Raw genomic sequence first — 22276 nt, forward strand, 5'->3', positions numbered from 1 at the left:
GATAGGAAGTACAGAATGCAGGCATAAAGGATAGAAAGATACTTTTTTCTGGTTTCAGCTGTCATGGTTGTGAGTATGTGTGCGTGTGTGTGTATGTGTATGTGTGTGAGTATATATGAGTGTGTGTATGAGTGTATGTCTGAGTGTGTGTGCATGTATGTGTGCACATGTGTCTACATGCAAGTATGTATGAGTGTGTGTGTGCATGTGTGTGCATGTGTGTGCACATGTGTCTGCATGCATGTATGTATGTGTGTGTGCATATGTGTGTACATGAGTCTGAATGCATGTAAGTATGTGTGTGTGTCTGTGTGTGTCTGTGTGTGTCTTCATGTGTGTGAGTATGTATGAGTGGGTATGATATGAGTGTATGTATGAGTGTGTGTGCACATGCATGTGTGTATGTGCATGTGTATGTCTGTGTGTATATGTGCATGTATATGAATATGAATGAGTGTGTGTGTGAGGACTGTGTATGAGTATATGAATGTGCGTGTGTAAGGGGGGTGAATAAAAATGTAATTGACTGAGAAACTGTAAAACCATAGCAAAGTTCCATTGCTTCTAAATGGCCAATATTCTATCACGGATGAACCCAAGGCACAGACCATTTGCTCAACTCAATGGTACCTTCCACAGGGCTGGGGAGGGTGTGTGGGTGTCTTTCTTCTAAAAGAGAAACAATGTTAAACAATTCTTTGCCTGCACAGACCGTTGGGGAAAGTACTGAAGCCAGACATGGCCATGCTAATAGGAAGCACTAGAGTACCTTCCCTGCAGGAGTTCTTGTGAGCATGAGGTGTTTGAAATACTCACACACTGTGTCTGATGCCTTTGCAGCATTTGCTGAAGTCGGAGGCTACGAGAGCTTTACAGAGAAGTACATGAATGCCATCCCCTCTGTGGTGGAGGGGGATAACCTGACCATCAGCCCCAAGTGCTACACCCCTCAGCCCGACTCCTTCCACATCTTCCGAGATCCTATCAATGGAGACATCCCGTGGCCTGGACTGATATTTGGAATGACCATTTTAGCTATCTGGTACTGGTGTGCAGACCAGGTGAGCATGGGCACCGGCATGTGTGACTGTGTTTATTTTTATTTTTATCGTTTCATGCAAAAGCATCAACTGCTTCTATTTTGTACACGTTGACAATATTTAAAGCGTCAGATGCTTTTCTATGTCTTGTCTTTAGAAAACAGTTGTTTTGGTCTCTCTTCACTACATCATGTTTTTCCCCCTCAGAGACACATTCAGTTCTTTCATTTAAGTTTTTTTGAACTCCATTTCTAGTCTCTAAAACCACTGCGTTTGGTATAGTCTGTGATATGTCAGCATTGATGTAATTTTTGATGGCAGTAGAAATAGACGCAAAGGCTTCTATTTCTCTCTTTCGCCTTTCTACTTTTAGTGCTTTTCTCTTAATTGAGAATTAAGCTTCCCTTCTTCAGTTCCCGATCTTCGGTTGTCCCGACCTTTCTACAGATCTTGATCACAATTTTAGAGCATTCAGTCTACAGGGTTTGTCATTATATGAAAGTAATTATTTGTTATGCACATGCACATTTTTGCTCTATATATGCTCTCGTGTGTGTGCGTGTACATGCGTGTACATATGTGTGTGTGCATATGTGCATTTGTGTGTGCACATGTGCATGTGCATGAGTGTGTGCACGTGCACGTGCACGGGCTTGTGCACGTGTGCAGGGTGTGGTTTTCTCTAGCTTTATCCTTTTCTATTAACAATTCTTACATTTACCTTAAAGTTTCTTGGCAATCACTACTCATTATGTATCAAAACATCTGTAGATTGGTGGAAGACCCTCACAGTATTTTTTTTAACAGAGCCATGGATGGCATCAATCATATATCAGAGTAGGACGTTTGTTCCACTTCTTTTTTTTTTTTTTTTTTTTTTTGGTTCTTTTTTTCGGAGCTGGGGACCGAACCCAGGGCCTTGCGCTTCCTAGGTAAGCGCTCTACCACTGAGCTAAATCCCCAGCCCCGTTTGTTCCACTTCTATCCTGTCTCTGTAAACAAAATAGCAAGACTTCACTCTGCGATGTCTTACAAGCTTCTAAGAACCCAAAACAGTGGGTGTTACAAGGAGCCCAGGGGCACCGGGAATGAAAGGCACACTTTGATGGTGAGAGTGAGTTAGCTCCCACCCAAGAACAGACAAGACAACTGAATTAGAGTCAGGGACAGCCCCTGCTCCAGTTGTTGGGAGACCCCCATGAAGACCAAGCTGCACATCTGCCACACATGTGCAGCGGGCCTCAGTCCAGCCCATGTATACAGCTCTAGATTCTGCAACATTGTAAACCATAGAAAAGGCAAACTGGTATATAGTTTTCCTGATCATGCCTTCCTGTGTGCTCCAGAATGCTTTTCTTCTCCACTGTTTCTTTTGACTATTGAAGACTCATATCCTCTCCCTCTCCATCTCCCTCCCCTTCTCCCCCTCCCGTCCCTTCTCCCTCTCTCCCTTCTCCTCTCATTGTCCTGCACTCATATCAGTATTTTAACTTTATTGTAATTTTAAAAGATTTTCCACTCTTCATATATTCATCTAATTCAATTCATACAATTTTATTGCTGGGATTTTTTTTCTCTGTAGTTTAATTTTTGTTTGTAGTCCTGCTTGTTTCTTTTTTTTCCTATCATGTTCTACTTTGGGGTGGGATCATGAGTTTGCAACATTGTATTTTAGAAATACTCTTATTTTTACTTCGTGGCTGTTCCCTTTCTTACGTTTATTGAGTTTAGATGGAACTTCTTTGACTCAAAATCTTTTCTCCTTTACGTTTTATCTCTTTCCTTTATGTAACTCTTGCTCCTTTTCTCTTGCCCTCCAAAACATTCCTCTGCACTGTTTTTCCATGTCTCTCATCTAACCCTGTACTGTTCTCCTGCTGTGATCACCATGCCTAAGACAGCTTCTAGAAGGAAGGGCTTACTTGGATTTATGGTTCCAGAGGAGTAAGAAGTCCTTTGCCGTCACAGCGGGGGAGCATGGCAGCAAGCCGGCATATAGAGTAGCAAGCTGGCAAGTCGAGAGAGAGCTCACATCTTACACCTCAAACAGGAAATAATAAGAGCAAACTAGGACTGTGTTGTTGTAAAAATATAATAAATAAAAGAAAAGTAAGGTTGTCTTTTATCCCCGCTAGGTCTGTCACCACAGTGCCCCAAAATATCTGCTGGATCTCTTAATTCTCAGTCAGCAAAACCTCTCACCCGTTTCGCTCCATCCCATATCATACTGCCAAAGGCCTCTCTCTGAGCCTGGCAGCAATCTCTCTACCTATCTAGTTCCCAAGGCAGGTTTCCATGCCAGAAATACACATCCCAACTCTGTGGTGGCCCAGACCAGCCACCCCACACTCCATTACACTTAAATCTACACATGAAAGAACACACAACACAATAACCTTTGACCCAATTGATAAGATATAATTGCCCACCTAAACATACAAAGCCCAGTACCATCCATCCCTTAAGAACATTAAATACACAGAGTGGAATCTTAACGTCACCTGCCATATTGTCCTGCCATGGCTTCTCCCCCTCTCCCTCCTGCCTCTTCCTCCTTTCCATTCCAGTCTCCTCCTCTTCCTCCACACTTCCCCCCCCCCATCTTTCCTTCTCGTCCAATGACAGGCTTCCTTCTATCCTGTACCTGCCTCACCTGTGACATCATCCCACAGGAATGGTCTTTATGGGAACCCATAACAACCCAGGCTAGGGCCAAGGTTACTGGTGGTTCTACACAAAGTGACAGTAAGAGCCTATGGCTGATGACGGCACCTACACAGCTCATTGAACAGAGGTGGTAGGCAGGTACCTAACTGTAGCGAGAAATATTTTTAAAGCAGAATACCATGCTAGAACCGGCACCACTGGGCCACATGGCACCAGCGGGGTGTTCTTATCTCAGTCAACCAGACTCTCTGGCCCAGAGCTCTCGAAATGTCTTCACACGACTGACAAGTTCCCTTAGCAGGTCACTGCCACGCCAGCCCCGTGTAATGACTGCCCATCTCGCATTAGCTGTCATAAATCCCTGTACCCCGCCAAAAATCAAAACTCTAGAGTCTTAGAAGTTATCAATCAGATTTATATCAATAATCTCTCACCCCACACAATAAACTCAGAGCCAATTGATATTGATAGAAACTGCCCACCTAGATAAGAAATATTGTCACATAATTATCCATCCCTTATAAGATATTCATAGCTACCTGTGGCTATTTAAAGCCACACGGATCTGGGTCATCCTTCTCTTCCTCCATCTTCCTTCTCCCCTCTCCATCTCTTCTCCTCCTCTCTTCCCCCTTCCAACCAGGAAGTCCCGCCCACTCCTCGCTCAGTGATTGGTCCCCTGAAATTCATTAGGAAGGTCCTTGCCGCACCTAACCAGAGCCTTCACCCCTACAAACTCATGGTACTGTAAGGTATGCTTCACAATACCAGAGGAGAAAGGTAAACGCCAGCCTAGCTGCAAACCGTTTGATCTACGATGGTCACCCGCCCGCGAAATATACTGATGCAATCAATGGCAGAACAAAGCTTGTGAAAGTAGCCACGCAAGATCTGATTTAAGGCCCAAGCGGCGAGATGGAACCCACAGCCGACCATAGTTCGGTGGCCAAAAAACAAGACCAGGCAATCCAGGGACCTAGGGTAAAAACCAAATGCAATATAAGGACTCCTGACAACATTCTGCTATACTCCTAGACCAGTGTCTCTCACAGCCACCCTCAGAAGCTTCCTCCTGAAACGGATGGGAATTCGGAGGCCGCAGCCAGACAATGAGCAAGAGTGAGATTCCTTGGAACACTTGGCCCTAAACAGAATGTCTCGATCAAATCCCTCTCCTCAGGACCACACCAATTCTATCACTTTCGATTCCTAGCCCAGATGAGTTTTCAGAGTGGTCTGAAGAATTCCAGAAACGTCTCGACGTTCTATTTTCATTGGCTTCCTAATTATGGCGTTTCCAAGGAAACTGGCCTGACCGCCTACAAGTCAGCTACCTGATAATTACAAGGAAGGTGTTGGGGATATGTGTATGTACAACGTTCGAGACAAGAACACACACAGCTTGCGGCAGCATCTGAAGTGGCTTGGGGAGCATGCTGCCTTACCGGGCTGCAATCTAGGGTGTGAGAACCATGTTTCAGTAAGAGCCGATGTATACAGTCTATGTACAAGGGTCATGTGTACTTCATACGAGACTGAAAACGTTGAAAATATGTTTTTTTTTATTTTTTTATTTTTTTGGTTCTTTTTTTCGGAGCTGGGGACCGAACCCAGGGCCTTGCGCTTCCTAGGTAAGCGCTCTACCACTGAGCTAAATCCCCAGCCCCGAAAATATGTTTTAATAATGGATAATGTTTACTACTTCCCATGTGCCAAGGGCCATGAATGCATTCATTATAAAACGACTGGAAAGCCCTATGAGAGGTATTTCTACTTTAGAGATGAGAAACAGGAGACGTACAGGGGTTCAGCAGTGCAAATTAAATAGTAGTGCAAATCCTGATGCTGCTTTAAAGCCCATTGGTTTCCACTAACCACGCCTTTTCAAAATGTTTTAATTTAATTTTATTCTGTGCATATGAGTGTTCTGTCTTCAGATAAGTATCGCATGATCTGGAGGTCAAAAGAGGGTATTAATTCTTCCAGTACTAGAATTATAGATGTCTATGGCTGCTGGGAGCCGAACCCTGGCCCTCTGCACACACAATATCAAGAGCTTTTCACTGCTGACCCGCATCTTCAGCCCTGACCATATAATTTCTTATTCTATGTAATCTTAAGCCTTAAAAATGTATCCTCGCCCTCTTTAAAGTCATAGCAGATCCTTGCACTAATAATGCTGTGTTTCCCTGGCAGGTCATGGTACAGCGCTGCTTATGTGGCAAGAACATGTCCCACGTGAAGGCTGCCTGCATCATGTGTGGCTACCTGAAGCTGCTGCCTATGTTCCTCATGGTGATGCCGGGGATGATCAGCCGTATTCTGTACACAGGCAAGCCGTGGATATATGAATCCTCTTTTTCTATATTTGATGTCTGTGGTTTTTAAGATAAGAAAAACCTTCATAGGTTAGAAGGAGAGATGGAGGGATATCGTGGTAATTTTAGCTAGACCACTTCCTGCTCCCGGCCACCACCTGCCAGAGCCCTCTGGATTTGAGAATGAAAGACACACACACACACACACACACACACACACACACACACCAGTTAATTTTTGACATGCCCTGACTAGCTCAAAGATTAGGCACTCCTAAACCTTCCCCTGCTAGCAAACGCTCCCCTCTGGTACTCCTGAGACTCTGAACCTTTCCATGCTACCCCAGGCCTCATCAGGGAAGTGGCCACTTACTCGAATTCTCACATGACTGGTTGGCTTTCTCTCCTGTAGCTCTCATGTCCCATCCTCCTCCCCGAGTCATGGCGATCTCCCTCCACTTCTTTTTCCCAGTTCCTAGCCCACGCAAATCTAAAGGTCCTGCCTCAGTCTTCCTGCCCAACCATTGGCCATTGGCTCTTTATTGATCGATCAAAAACCAACTGAGGACAAGGACCTTCAGCATTTGGGTACACAGAATCACGATTTTTGGGGGCCTGATTAATTCAAAGCATTAGAACCCATCCCCAACAGAGGGAGGCACTTCTGAGAAAAGGGTCAGAAGGGGAACATTCAGCAGATTTGGCACTCTTCCTCATCACTTTCATACATGCTACCAGTCTCCCTGCAGACTTCTGAAAATGTGCATACTGTCCCTGTGAGTGGATTTGATGTAAGATAGTCCAGAAGTTCCCTTGGTGATGAGGTGGAACTGAGCAAGGATGTGATAGCTGACTGTGGTGGCCCAGGGAGTGGCACTGTTAGGAGGTGTGGCCTTGTCGGAGTGGGCGTGGCCTTTTAGAGGTGGGCGTGGCCTTTAGAGTGGGCGTGGCCTTTAGAGTGGGTGTGGCCTTGCTGGAGGAAGTGTGTTACTGTAGAAGTGGCCTTTGAAGCCCTCTTCCTAGCCAAAGTCAAAGCTTCTAACACTTCTTGAGGGACGATTCCTCCCCTACAAGGCACACTAAGGAAAGAAGCTTTACCAAAACATCATAAGAACAATCTCCAGAGTTCAAATTACCCTCAGCACCAATGAGTGCCTCCCATATTTCACCAGGATGGCCCATTCCATTGCTTTCCAAATCCAAAATCCACATTACTCCAAACAAAAGCATGGTCAGCAATGTCCCAGTCTCTGGTACCAAATTCTGTCTTAGTTAGGGTTCCCATTGCTGTGGAGAGACACCATGACCAAGACAACTCTTATGAAGGACAACATTTAATTGGGCTGGCTTACAGGTTCAGAGGTTCAGTCCATTATCATCAAGACAGGAAATATGGCAGCATCCAGGCAGACATGGTGCAGGAGGAGCTGAGAATTTTACACCTGTTCCAAAGGCAACTGTCTTTCAGGCAACTAGGAGGGTCTCAAAGCCCACCCCCACAGTGACACACTTTCTCCGAGAAGGCCACACCTACTCCATCAAGGCCACAAACACTCCAACAAGTCTGCACCTCCTAATAATGCCACTTCTGGGCCAAGCGTATTCAAACCACTACATTGACCTTTTATGATTGGGTGGGGCAACATCTCTGACCCAGAAAGTCTTGGAGGTACACACTCACACCTTGGTCTCTCAGAGAACTTCAAAACTGAATCATTTGTCAATGTTTGGGGAAAACTAATTTCAGAGTCAGATGAGGATAGCTACTGCTGACTTTTTTTCCTTGAGAAATTACTTTTTCTCAATTAGGAAAGGTAGAAGAGACACAGCCAATCGTTTCTGAGGAACGGAAGACACATTTCTATCGTCAGCCCCATCACACAATGGTCACTGTGTTTTCCCAACTAGGCAGAAGTGTATCAAGTTCAAAGTTCAGCATCCAATTTCTAGGCAAATATAGATCCTCCCATCTGTGATCTTGTGTCTTCCCTCTGTCCCCCATCTGCAGATTGTACCTAGTTGAGTCCTGCTCAATGAACTGTGTCTCCCCTCAGATAAGGTGGCCTGTGTCGTACCTTCTGAGTGCGTGAAACAGTGTGGCACGGCCGTCGGCTGCACTAACTATGCCTACCCCACCCTGGTGCTGGAGCTGATGCCTGATGGTTGGTAAACACCCATAGCACATTTCGAGGGCTCCACGGGCCATGAGGGATCTACTGGGGGAAGACTCTCTTCCGTTGATTCAGTCCTACTCATCAGATAATTCTTGAGAACCAATCACAGTCTACCAATCACATGCTGGCTAGGTCTGGAGATTGTAGGGAGGAGCTAATTTCCGTTAGGAGAATACCACTTAGCGTGAATGCTGTCTTCCGGCTCAGTCAACATTGAAATGACGTGTTAGCCAAAGAGGAAGTTGTAATGCTGCAAAATGCGGAAACCCAGAAGGCTAGAAGTTAACTTGTACCTTGGTTTTAGGATAATATCACAGTCTGCCTGCTTCGTACATAAGTACATACCATTCCTCGCGAGGTTCGTTGGCTTTTTAACCAGTAAAGTATGCATGATCGCCCGTGGAACTCACTGTAGTGTTACAGCCCAGATCATAAGCTTCATATATGAAGCCCTGATTATTGGAAATTCAGAAAGTGATCATCGCTGTGCGGGCCGTACCCTGAGCAAGTACAGAGCTGAAAAGTCTAAGTGGCCTGGGGGGTCTCGGTTGACACTTCTGTGCCATCTCTCCTCCTTGATTTCCATGAGCTTATTCAAAATTAAGGGACCCACAAACTCCATTCTCAACTTACCCTGTACTGGGAGGCCTGGAGCTATCACCAACAGGGGTTATGAGCAGAACTGTGAAGCTCTCGCAATGATTCAAAACGATCAGCTTTGCCCATAAAGGTTTTCTCCGCAGTATCGTCTGTCAGGACTCTAAGTCTCCAATTCTCAAAGTCATCACAAAGTCAAGAGTTTCGCCTCCAAAGAAAGATGGTTCTGGGTTCTTCCTTCTCTTGCAAAGTAGTTCCCAGAACGTGACCTTTAAGTGATACTTAACTCTCAAGCTAATACTAAGTTGACCCTGAGGAAGAACCTCAGAAAATGTTTGCACTATAAATGCAGGTAATTATGCCTCTTAAAGCTAATTTTAAGCCACAGAAGCCAACCATCCACGTGATAACTTTGTATTTTTTAATTTTTTTATTTTTTGGTTCTTTTTTTCGGAGATGGGGACCGAACCCAGGGCCTTGTGCTTCCTAGGCAAGCGCTCTACCACTGAACTAAATCCCCAACCCCTGTATTTTTAAAATTAAACTCTTGGGCTAGAGAGATGGGCTCAACAGTTAAGAGCTCTGACTGCTCTTCCAGAGGTCCTGAGTTCAAATCCCGGCAACCACATGGTGACTCACAACCATCTGTAATGGGATCCGATGCCCTCTTCTGGTGTGTCTGAAGACAGTGACAGTGTACTCATATACATACAATAAATAAAAAATTAAAATTAAACTCTCAGATCAAAAGACAAGGATTTCAGTACCGCATTCAAATATGATGAATTTGATTAAACCTTGTTATATTCTGTAATGATTTACTTATTTACTTTTCATGAATAATCACAGTATCCAACCCACATTGAAGCTTTACTGTGTTTCAACAGCGTTCTAAATATTTTGTGTGCTTTAACTGACTGGATCTCCAAGAAAAACTCAGCAGTGACACACGTCAACCGTGGCTTTAGCTAACAACTCTGTAAGAGTGTTTTACCCTTGAACGATTCTTTGATGTAGATGTTCATAAGCCATGACATCCACCTTAACCAGAGCTTGCTCCCTCTCACCCCAGGACTGCGAGGCCTGATGCTGTCGGTCATGTTGGCTTCTCTCATGAGCTCCCTGACCTCCATCTTCAACAGCGCCAGCACCCTCTTCACCATGGACCTCTACACCAAGATAAGGAAGAAGGCATCGGAGAGAGAGCTCATGGTAGCCGGACGGTGAGGGAACCTGTCTCTGCCTAGAACTCACTCTGAGGAAGGGTGGCTATAGACAGGAACTGTAGAGCCCTGCTCTTTGGATTCAGGGAAAACTAAAAATGTAGTTCAACCATGGGGGAAGAGTCATTAGGAGATGTTCAACTCAACCTTTCTCTTCACAGACCCAAATATTATAGCCATAGTTTTAAACGTATATAGTTTAGCTTTTCAGACTCCCACTGTCTGATTACTGTCCATCCCTTCCCCTTCTCGTTATCCCTACATCGTCACTTCACAAAACTCTGTGTTTAATGGGATGTACCTCACACTCTAAGTCTGACAGCTGAATGACTTTCCTGTAACAGTTTCTATGTGTACTGTACGGAAACGATCAACTACCTTGTCCACATTATACAGAGAAGTCTAACAACTGCGTTCACTCGAGGTTGAGCCATGTTAGACAGAGACAGATCCTCAAGAAGATACAAAGTCCAAGAGGCTGCTTGGAGAGTTAGGAGGCCCTGGGCAGGCTGGGGGCCTTGAGGGGAGTAGATGGAAGGGAAGAAGAGATAGCAGCCAATGTGGTGTTCTGTTCTTCATTTAATTTTTAGACAAAATCTAGCTGCCATTTTGTATAATGTTTTAAAATTTAAAGTGAAAAACGTAGAGGGAGAACAGGAAACAAATCCCCATGGAAAAACTGAATGCTCAGGGCTAGAGAGATGGGTCAGCAGTTAAGGGCACTGGCTGCTATTCCCAAGGTCCTGAGTTCAATTCCCAGCAACCACATGTTGGGTCACAACCATCTACAATATGATCTGATGGCCTCCTCTGGTATGCAGGTGTATATGCAGATAGAGCACTCATATACATAAAATAAATAAATCCTTTTTTAAAAAAAAGTTGAACACTCCTATAACCATAATTTTTGTCAAGAAATAGAAATTACTAGGAAACCCAAACCTTTTCTTGGCTTCCACATTTCCATAGCTAACAATTACTATTAGTAATGCACCAAGCCATTCAAACCTTCCCAGGTTACGATATGGTAACCAGAATACCACAGTGGATTTCTAATTCTTCTATGATGAGGAAACGTTGCATTTTTCTGGGATGGTTTATTCATTTAATCACTGTATATATAGATATAGATGTGTGTGTATTTGTGCTTATATAAGTATATATTTATACTTATATAGAAATACATTGTGTATCTATACATATACACATATACATATACATACACACACACATATATATATGTATATATATTCATTATAGGACTATATTAGAATTTACTGTTCATGGGAATCTGACTGGAGTGTTTCTGTCTGTTAGCTTATATGAACATGTAATTCTATCAAGGATATCAGTGTGTGTGTGAGTGTGTGTGTGTGTGTGTGTGTGTGTGTGTGTGCATTTCATTTTAATTAATATCAAAGAATATTCAGTAGTCCCAATTAAAAAGAAATATGGGGAGTGATTTCGAAAGAAAAGACATTATGACTTTTGCAAAAATTAATGACAAGAATAACTCTGAGTGAACTGATAAAAAAAAACAGGCGGATCATTTTTCCTTTATACCATATACCCATGTGGGTCTCCTATAGTGAAAACAGATCACTCCATCTGGGTGGGCTGGCAGGTGAATTTGTTCTGAAGCCATTAGGAGACTGATATCTCCCAGATTGCACACTGAGGAAACCTGGGGGTCGGTGCTCAGTTCTTTCAAGATGGAGACGCTCTCCCTCTGACAAATTAAAGTACAGCATCTATTAAGAACAGCGTTAGAAGATCTTTAGCAAGGGCTGGAGAGATGGCTCAGCGGTTAAGAGCACTGACTGTTCTTCCAGAGGTCCTGAATTCAAATCCCACAACCACATGGTGGCTCACAACCATCTGTAATGGGATCTGAAGCCCTCTTCTGGTGTGTCTGAAGACAGCAACAGTGTACTCATATACATGAAGTAAATAATTCTTTTTTTACAAAAAGCTTTATCAAGATTACATTCACACTGGCTGCAAGGGGAAGAGAGTGCATGTCTAAAATGTTATGCTTTTGCAGCAAATAGCAACAATAACTGTAACACATTAACCACCTGGCATACAAACTCAAAAATGTCCCTAGTTCTAAATCTTGACTCTTTACAAATGAAGTGAGAGAGACAGAGACAGAGAGACAGGGACAGATGAGAAATAAGACCTCTGAGTTTCTTGGTGACCTGGATTTCATGACGCTCAGGTTGGAACAGTTCCAGTAAAAACTCAGGTTGGAGAACCCTGCTATGAAGGGCTAAGTCCACCATGACCAGAAGGCTCAGCAAAATGGAGGACTCCTTCCTCAGCAGGACTTCCCTCTCTCTGCCTGCCTTTCTTTGGAGAGCATCCCTGAGCATAGGTGCCTGGCCTTCTGTGAAGAATGACTTGTGGAGAGCTTCATACCTCAGCACCCAAGTCCCGCATGGTAATTCCTGCATGGTAATTCCCACATGGTAATCGGGAACTGTATTATGACCAATGAGTTCTTTCCACCCTTACCCCTACAAGCCCTTATGAGCCCAACTCCGGAAAGAGTACGTTTGTCTCACTGCAGCACCTCCAGGTCCATCCATGATACTCACCCTGTGCTCTACCTCCGTTCCCTTTGTCCTTGGCTGGCCGACCAGTGGCTAACGACCCCTGGGGAGAAGGGAGACCCCATAAACCCATAGCCCTGTTAACGTTTCCGCGATTAAGTTAACGAGTCTTCCACCTACGTTGTCTAAAGCCCACAGTCTCTCATAACAAAGACATGAGAAAAAAACAGCCATAGATTTTTTTTTAATTTCTCAATCAGATGTATGATTCTGTGAGGAAAATAAGTAATTAACAACTACATCCTCTGTCACACAGCCATAAGTTCTGGGAATAAATTCAGAACACGATAAAAAAGGATGTATCAATGTATAGAGGGACCTAAAGTGGTTTGACGTAGGTGTAGTGTGGAGTCCCTTGGCTTTCTGGGAAAAGCAATAAGGAATCTATTCTCCTGGTAAGATCAGCATTCATGAATCTATGTTTTCATTTAATATTCAAGTCATATTCCTATCCCACTAGCTGCTATCCTCCTGCTTGCCGTGAGTTTCATGTGACCCACTAATAGATAATTAGGATTTCATTACCCAGGATCAATTTCCTGGGTGCCCACACCCAGGCCCCTGTGTGCATCTGTCTTCCGCTTGACATCTGCTCGCACCAGAGTAAGTGATTGGGATGTGGTACTTTGGTCAGCAAGGCAGTCACCTAAGCGCAGTGGAGTGTGTGAGAGACAACACCAGCTTAGTGAGGGAGCCGTGAGGAGTGAAGTGGACTCGGTCACCTACAACAGGACATTTGATTGTGCTGGACACGTGACAGGAGGCACTGAGGCAGAGCGAGGTGCAGAGGGTGCGACTTACTTTCCAGTGATTTCCAGTGATAAGAGTGTAGGGTAGGGATGTGTGATCAAATCTTCAGTCCTTCAGGCATTGTGTGAAGACCATCTGGTGTGGTTTTCTCCATACTTGTGAGATTGGAGCAGTTTATACATCTGAAACTCTTGTCCCTCTGTCCTTTGAAAGACTCCTGGTGACACACCCCCACCGCCACCACGTTTGCTCAGGAGATCACGCCAGTTAGGAAATCGCTTGCTCACAATCATTTAAGACGCTGGGTTTGGAATAGCGACTCATCCCCTGTGGACCACAGCTACCTCTAAAGCCTTTTTAGCTTCAGTATTTTTTTTTTTTTTCGGAGCTGGGGACCGAACCCAGGGCCTTGTGCTTGCTAGGCAAGTGCTCTACCACTGAGCTAAATCCCCAACCCCTAGCTTCAGTATTTTAAGGAATTCATTTCAGCTGCTGAAATACTCGAGTTGGGGAGTGTACATCCCCCGTTTCTTACCATGCCACACGACATCTGAGATGTTTGACATTTGCATCCTAATCTCTGAAGATTGACTCAGTTTCCCTCCAACTGGGAAAAAGGAAAAAGGCAAATCTTCTTTATCTATCACATAAATTATTAGCGGTGGATAGAAGTAGTTTGATGTTTGTCTCTAACGTATGAGTACCTTGAGAAGTACTAGTCAGTTGCTACAATTGGAATCGATTTCGTGAATATATAGCTAATCTCATAAATTAAAAAGTTACAGCTAATTTTGAAAAGTTTACTCATTGACCTTTTAAAAGAGATTTATTTATTTACCTTATGTATATGAATACACTGTCACTGTCTTCAGACACACCAGAAGAGGGCATGGGATCCCATTACAGATGGTTGTGAGCCACCATGTGGTTGCTGGGAATTGAACTCAGGACCTCTGGAAGAGCAGTCAGTGCTCTTAACCTCTGAGCCATCTCTCCAGCCCTCACTGACTTTTTTTACTACCTGATATTCTTTAGGCATGGCATGGGTCCGTGCAAGGTCGAACAGCCTGACTTTCCTTGGAAATCCAATGGAAGAGCGATGTTGGGAATGGTGGGGCTGGGCCAGAGGCTTTAGTCTAATCTTTAAACCGTGGTGTTTCCCTGGCAGGGTATTTGGCATCGTCCTAATCGTCATCAGCATCCTGTGGGTCCCGCTGATACAGGCGTCACAGAACGGACAGCTCTTCCACTACATCTCCTCGTTTTCTAGTTACATCGGGCCTCCTGTTGGCGCTGTGTTCTTGCTTGCCATCTTCTGCAAGAGGGTCAATGAACAGGTGGGGCAGACTTAAGCGAAGCCTTAGCAGGAATGAGGCCAACATTAGGACTCCTCCCGGAATAGAAACAGATGTTCTTTTATGTAAGCCCAGTTGCCCACGCCTAGGGTTCCAGACTATTATTCAAGAGCTTGCCTCAGGAAGACATCTTGAGTCTAGATCTTGAGTCAAGACCAACCAGGGCAGCACAGTGGCATCCCATCCCAAAAGTCATGCGTTCTGTCGCATCTAAATCTGTCACTTAAGGCCCATTTCGACGTCACCTGGGGTAAGCCACAGTTTGTAGTCCTCACGGAAGTGCGTGATCGAGGATGGAACGCACAATCGTGTTAAACTCTTACCGTGTTTCACAAGCTATGTACGCTCATTGTAAGGTATTAAAAAAAAAAACACTTATTTTCAAAACGGGACTCCAATGTCCAGGCATGGTAATATGGACATCAAGTAAATCAACCAACTCTATAACACAGAAACAACTGTGTGCCTCCCTCATTTGAGTGCTGAGAGGGTGGAAATAGAAGATATGTAGAATGTTTACAAGAAGGAAAAAAAAATCAAGCACACTAGCACTAACTCAAATGCATTAAATCCTATTGCTCTGTACGCGATTGGTCCCTGTAGGCCATTATCTTAATCCATCAACTCTTCCATATACTCCTCCGGCAAGGAACGGGTATGGAGAAGCTGTTGTCTGTTCTGCCTTACTAAGTAGGGCGTTGAAATTCAGGCGTAGTCTTCCACAGTCTAAAGCTCATATTTCTGATGCCCGGGCCATGCTAGTTCCAGAGAGCTGAACTGAGAGTTTGTGTTTCCAATACCGTAGAACACTGAAAAAAAAACTAAAGGCTTTGACCTGTCAAGCACGCCTCTTAGCAACCCCGGAAATCGTGAAAGTCACGGCTCTATTTACTTGGCAAAATCTATAGATTGAAAAAACAAAAATAAGAAAATCAAAATGTGATATCTAAGATATGGAAATTGTCTTAGTCAGGATTTCTGTTCCTGCACCAACCTCATGGCTGAGAAGCAAGTTGGGGAGAAGGTTTATTCAGCTTACACTTTCACATTGCTGTTCATCACCAAAGGAAGTCAGGACTGGAACTCAACAGGAAGTAAGAGCTGATGCAGAGGCCATGGAGGGATGTTTCTTACTGGCTTGCTCCCCCTGGCTTGCTCAGCTTGCTTTCTTATAGAACCCAGGACCACCAGCCCAGGGATGTCTCCACCCACAATGGGCTGGGTCCTCCCCCCTTGATCACTAGTTGAGAAAATGCCTTACAGCTGGGTCTCATGGAGGCATTTCCTCAAGGGAGGCTCCTTTCTCCGTGATAACTCCAGTTTGTGACACACACAAAAGCAGCCAGTACAGAAATTAAGTAATTTCAATCACTCTATAATGCAAACATCATAATATAAGCTGGTCGTACCCATAAGTGTATCCAAATAGCGTTGGACAATAAATGAAGTAGGAAGAAATGCACAATGCATACCTGGAGAGATGGCTCAGAGGGCACAGGCACTCGCTGCTCCTGTGGAGAACCGAGGTTGGTTTCCAGTGCCCACACTCACTCAACCACCTGTAAGTTGGTTCTTGGACTTTAGCTCCCTCTTCTGGCCTCTGCAGGTACTTCATGCATGCGGTGCTCATACAAACAAGCAAGTACACATAGACATAAATCAAAATAAACAGGTTTTTTTTTTTTTCGAAGCTGGGGACCGAACCCAGGCCCTTGCGCTTGCTAGGCAAGCGCTCTACCACTGAGCTAAATCCCCAATCCCAAATAAACAGGTTTTTAAATGCTCTGGTATCTGAGAAGCAAAGACAGCAATAACCCACAAATAAAGACAGATTCTCAACTTTCCTTTTGCCTTAAGGGAGCCAGCAAGCAGGATGATGGTAATGGTTTCTGTTTTTCTTTTTGTTTTTTCCTTTCAGGGAGCCTTCTGGGGGCTAATGGTCGGACTCGTGATAGGCCTTATTCGTATGATCACTGAGTTTATATACGGAACGGGCAGCTGCCTGGAGCCCAGTAACTGTCCCAGGATAATCTGTGGAGTTCACTATATGTATTTCGCCATTATTCTCTTCTTTGTGTCCATATTGGTAATCCTGGGAGTCTCCTTCCTAACGGAGCCAATTCCTGATGTCCACGTGAGTAATAACTGATGACTCCATGCTTGCTTAAAAATATCTCTTCCTAACACCATTAGCTACTATCCCGGCTTACGCAATGGAAACATTGTACCTTAGACTAGAGCTAGATTCCACCAAACACTGGCCTTGTGCCCAGCCTATGCCAGCAGCAGAGAATGAAGATGTGTGAGATTAGGAAATGAAATGGGAGTCCACAATCTCCCTAATGTGGCTGGGAGATAACTCCATGCCACCTCCGCCATTTCAGGATACCAGAATGACAGCACCTGGCGTTGCCTAAGAGACCAGGAAATACCAGTGAGCAGAAGAGGTACCTGGGCTGGGCCAGTTTAGGGGCCAACCAAATATCGTCCACAGCATGAACAGAGGTGAAATGCACATGGCAGCGGGGATGAGAACATGGAACATACGGTGTTCATTTTTGTCATATGATATTGAAATTGACCAAAAGAATATCAGTAATGTTCGGGGTGGGGTGGGGTGGAGAGAACAGCACACAGATACAATCTAAGGATGATGCATCCCAAAAGACAACTTCATTCAAATGCTTTAAAGAATAAGAGTAACTATTAGACAGAATGAAAGTAATCACAATGTATCACTCACACAAGTGATAGGGTAGCAAAATCAGCCAAGGGTCTCTGTAGGACAGCTGAATCTATGCCCTTTCTGTTATCACAAAGGCAGAAGTAGGAGTCTAAAAATACTACTTGGAGTTGTGAGCAAATACTAGAATTAAAAACAGAAATAATTTTAAATGTTTGATGCGTTTTGGTGAGATAGTTAGTAGATCTTCCCTTTTAACCTACACTGTCCTGGCACAGTTGTGTTTTTAAAGCCATACATTAAGTGAGGTATCCTTGGGTCACTATAGATACCCTCCCATCACTAATGAACTTATACGCTGTCTCTGTTTAGCTATACCGCCTGTGCTGGAGTCTTTGGAACAACACAGAGGAACGGATTGACTTAGATGCAGAACAGGAAACTCGTGAAGAAGTTGGTGGTGCTCTTGAAGAAGGTAAAATCTGGTTTACCTTTAATGTAAGAACACTGTGTATGTTTGGCTATGTGGCCTTTCGTGGCTTTTGTTTGTTTTTAAATCCCACTAAATTCAGCTCCTGAGATTTACATGTATGTATATACAACTAAAAAATTTAAAACATGTCCTCAACATCCAGGGCTTCTGATCATCCAATAAGAGATCCACTTATTCATCTCCAGTCCATCCATCTATCCATCCATCCACCCATCTACTCATCCATCCATCCACCCATCCACCTACCCATCTACCCATCCACCCATCCATCCATCCACTCATCCACCCACCCATCCATCCACCCACCCACCCACCCATCTACCCATCCATCCACCCACCCATCCATCTATCCATCCATCCATCCACCATCTATCCATGAAAATGAGTGCCAGCTGCCAAAATAACAGTTACAGACGGACCCATCTCTACATACTGTGCTCAACACATCAGTCTTGATTGGTCATGCCTTAGTGTCTGACACAATCTCCTCTCCACACTTATTCATCACTATTCTCCCTGATACATCTTCTCCTCCAGACCAAGCTAGTCCATGTGTTATCAATGGACTAATTTTTGGGTTTGTTTCTCTTTGTTTTTATCCTTCTATCTCCTTTGATGACCTTTCCCCTTAGTATACCCTTCTATTTAAATTACTTGAGGTTAGTCTATTAAATATGATTTCTACATTAGGTTAGGTGACAGTTGGGTGTTTCATTAATTTTCAGTCTCTTTAAATACAAAGGTCATAACCATCCCGCCCAATACTTTTGTTGTATTTCACAGATTTCTGCTTTATCTTTAATTATTTTCATAGATTACTGTTTAAAAACTTGTCTTAATTTTCCAAAAGCCACCATGAAGAGCTTTGCACAAAACTCTTTTGTGTGTGGTCCACGGTACCATTGGTACATACTTTTAAAAGTCTGACTGAAGGGTAAGGGCATTCCCCACAGTCCCCTACTTGGGAATTAAATGTCCTTGCAACAACATTTAGCGGTTCTGTTTGCATGCCAACTTCCGGACACAAGTATTAAAAGGTTTTCAATGTTTACTAATCATGGATGTGAACTGCTATTTCAAAATAATTTAGTTCAAATCGTTCTTTTCTTTTTTTAATTAAAATTTCTAAAAAAAATTATTAATTGATTAATTTACATCCCAAACACTGCCCCCTTCCTGTTCCCCTCTCACAGATTCCTTCCCCTCCCTCTTCTCCTCTGAGAGGGTTGGGCTCCCTAGGTATCCCCCCAACACTGGCACATAATATTTTATTTTATTTTTCTCTCATATATTACATCCTGATGATAGTAGCTTTCCCTCCCTCCTCTTAGTCCACTCCTACCTTCCCATCCATTCCTCATCCATTTTTCTTCAGAAAAGGTCAGGGATGTCAATCAAACATGATATATCATGTTACAATAAGATTAGGCATGTCCCCTTGTATTCAGTCTGGATAAGGTGTCCCAGTGGGAGCAAAAGGGTTCCAAAAGCAGGCAAAAGAGTCAGAGACACAGACATTTTATATACATATATAAATGTGTATATATATATATATATACATATATATGTATGTGTGTATGTGTCTATGTCTATCTATGTATATATGATATATATATGCTCCTTATTACATATAGATATCATAAATATATATTAATATATTATACAAATATAATAATACAATAAATTAAATACATACATAATACTTTCAAAAAACAATGATATAGAATACAAATTCTTTTTTTTTCCAAATCGTTCTTTTCTGAGTGTTTCTATGAACCACCTGTTACTGTTGTTTTAACTATTTCCTTCTTCTCGCATGTTTACATGAGGTGGTTGGTGCTCTTTTCTTCTATTTTTAAAACCTCATTGTGATATGTCAACGTCCCCCGCCCCAGTCTTTGCTTCTTTTTATTTTGTTCATTGGAATCTTTTTTTAAAGATTTATTCTATGTAAGTGCACAATAGCTGTCTTCAGACGCACCAGAAGAAAGCATCGAATTCCATTACAGATGGTTGTGAGCCACCATGTGGTTGCTGGGAATTGAACTCAGGACCTCTGGAAGAGCAGTCAGTGCTCTTAACCACTGAGCCATCTCTCCAACCCTGTTTATTGGAATCTTAACATGCAGAATTTTTATTTTATATAGTCCAACTTAAACATATTTTATTTCTTTGGTTCTTTTTTTCGGAGCTGGGGACTGAACCCAGGGCCTTGCGCTTCCTAGGCAAGCGCTCTGCCACTGAGCCAAATCCCCAACCCCAACATATTTTATTTCATATAGTCCAATTTAAACATATTTCCCCATGGATTCCCCCGACCCTTGCAAGTGGTTATGACATTGCTCACAGCCATGTACACGGCAGCAACGGTGACTTCTAGTTCCTGTCTTTGGGGATAACTCATCGATGCCTTTTCCTGCTTCAGACGATGCCGAGCAATCCCGTGGATGTCTTCGGAGGGCGTGCAGCTTATTCTGCGGTTTGCAGAGTACGGGGCCCAAGCTGACCGAAGAAGAGGAGGCAGCTCTGAGGCAGAAATTCTCAGACACCTCTGAGAAGCCCCTGTGGAGAAATGTAGTGAACATCAACGCCATCCTCCTCCTGGCTGTGGCTGTCTTTGTCCACGCCTACTTTGCCTGAACCCTCAATGAAGCAGAGAGTGCTTCTCTCGAGTTTCCCTTTATAAAGTTGGTTGTGTGGCGAAGATAAATGGCCAACTGGAAATGTTGTATAATTAGATTTCTCGATTTTGTCACGCCTCTGTGACTAGTTTAAGAACTCTTTTTTCTCCCCAGCTCTATTTAGATGTAAATGGCAGTGTATATATTTTTAAGATGTACACCATGGTGATTTGATGTGTACACACTTTGAAATGACTGTTGTGATCAGTTTCATAGACTCATCATCTGATTTGGTCATCCTATCGCTTCTCGGCCTTTTGGCTAAGATCAAGTGTAGTATCTGATTTGGTCATCCTTCGTGTGTTTATGGCGGCAATATCCAAGATGCGCCCACCTAGTAAATTTCAGGTACACAGCAGATATTTTAAAGGGTAGTCTCCGTAATTTACATGGATTCTCTTTTTTTAATATTATTTATTTAATGTATATGAGTACACTGTAGCTGTCTTCAGACACAGCAGAAGAGGGCATCAGATCCCATTACAGATGGTTGTGAGCCACCATGTGGTTGCTGGGAATTGAACTCAGGACCTCTGGAGAGCAGTCAGTGCTCTTAACCGCTGAGCCATCTCTCCAGCCCCAAAATTCTTTTCTTTAATCCAAAATTGTATGCCCTTTGATCAACATGTGTTTCAAAACGTACAATGTATGGAAGCTCAGTATTCCTTAGATACTATGTGGCATCCCAATGAATGAGCATCAAGGGGCTGCAAAGCACATAACGTTTCTCCTCATCAATTGTTTCTGTGGAGCAAGCTTCCTTTTGTATCTATATTTCCAAGTATTTGTGATGCACTTGTATGTTTGTCTTGTGTATATTCTGCCTCCCTGAAAAGGGACTATAAATATGATAGCAATAAATGAACTAAAAGTTTGACCTTGTCTTTAATGGAAATCTGCACCCTGCACCTCATATTCTTTCTTTCTTTCTTTCTATCTATCTATCTATCTATCTATCTATCTATCTATCTATCTATCTCTCCTCCTCCTTCTCCCCCTCCTCCCTTTCCCTCTCCCTTCCCTCTCCTCCCCTCTCTCTCTGTCCTAGAAAGGTTATGTGACTCACTTACATTCACAAAGTCTGAAAATGGGCCCAGTTTGGTCATCAGTTTTCCAATTCTGCCTAGTTCCCTTAATGCAAAAACCACATGGTTCATCCCTAGTGTGGGTTTCAATATTTAACGCTAACGGGATCAAATGGATCGGGCTGCATATATTACAATATGGTAAAAAGATGGTCTCTGCCATTACTGTGTAATTGATCTGTACTAGAACATTAAAACCTAAGCAAAAGACTACGGATGCCTGAAACACACACACAGGAGCCCCTCTCTCATCCACCCCTAGCGCCATCAGCACACCCACCAGCCTGGCTCATGGTTGTCTGTTAAGTGCAGCTTCCCCTCTCCCAACTGAGTGACGTCCAAGAAAATACAAATATATAGCTGAGGGAAAAATAAAGACAATCCAAGGCTTGAAATGTGGATTCAGTAAGGAGAAAACAAATATTAAAGAGAACCCCAGGGAAAACGGAGGTACACTTTAACCCGACTAGAAAACTCAAGGGAAAACTTTACAAACTGAATGGATCAAGTTGAAGATAGGATATCAGGACTTGAAGATAAAGCAGAGGAATTAGACCAAACAAGCAAAGAATATGGCAACAAAATAAACGAGCAA

General features: G+C 43.4%; 1 protein-coding gene and 1 non-coding gene across 2 annotated transcripts in view; both read left to right on the top strand.

Annotated features, from left to right (window-relative positions):
• Slc5a4b (solute carrier family 5 (neutral amino acid transporters, system A), member 4b) overlaps nucleotides 1-21452 on the top strand; it is a 49595-nt gene extending 28143 nt beyond the window's left edge. Inside the window, exons 8-15 of the mRNA XM_008772932.4 lie at nucleotides 841-1061; nucleotides 5904-6039; nucleotides 8080-8187; nucleotides 9869-10019; nucleotides 14553-14721; nucleotides 16658-16873; nucleotides 17795-17897; nucleotides 20341-21452. Coding sequence (XP_008771154.1) covers nucleotides 841-1061; nucleotides 5904-6039; nucleotides 8080-8187; nucleotides 9869-10019; nucleotides 14553-14721; nucleotides 16658-16873; nucleotides 17795-17897; nucleotides 20341-20555 — 1319 coding nt within the window. The 3' untranslated portion in view covers nucleotides 20556-21452. The remainder of the gene's footprint in view (nucleotides 1-840; nucleotides 1062-5903; nucleotides 6040-8079; nucleotides 8188-9868; nucleotides 10020-14552; nucleotides 14722-16657; nucleotides 16874-17794; nucleotides 17898-20340) is intronic.
• On the top strand, nucleotides 20838-21036 carry LOC120099032 (U2 spliceosomal RNA). The gene has a single exon (XR_005497859.1). It is a non-coding gene; the product is annotated as a U2 spliceosomal RNA (small nuclear RNA).
• Nucleotides 21453-22276: the final 824 nt, after the last annotated feature.

The sequence above is a fragment of the Rattus norvegicus genome, chromosome 20 (genome assembly GCF_036323735.1).
Source record: "Rattus norvegicus strain BN/NHsdMcwi chromosome 20, GRCr8, whole genome shotgun sequence".
NCBI lineage: Eukaryota > Metazoa > Chordata > Mammalia > Rodentia > Muridae > Rattus > Rattus norvegicus.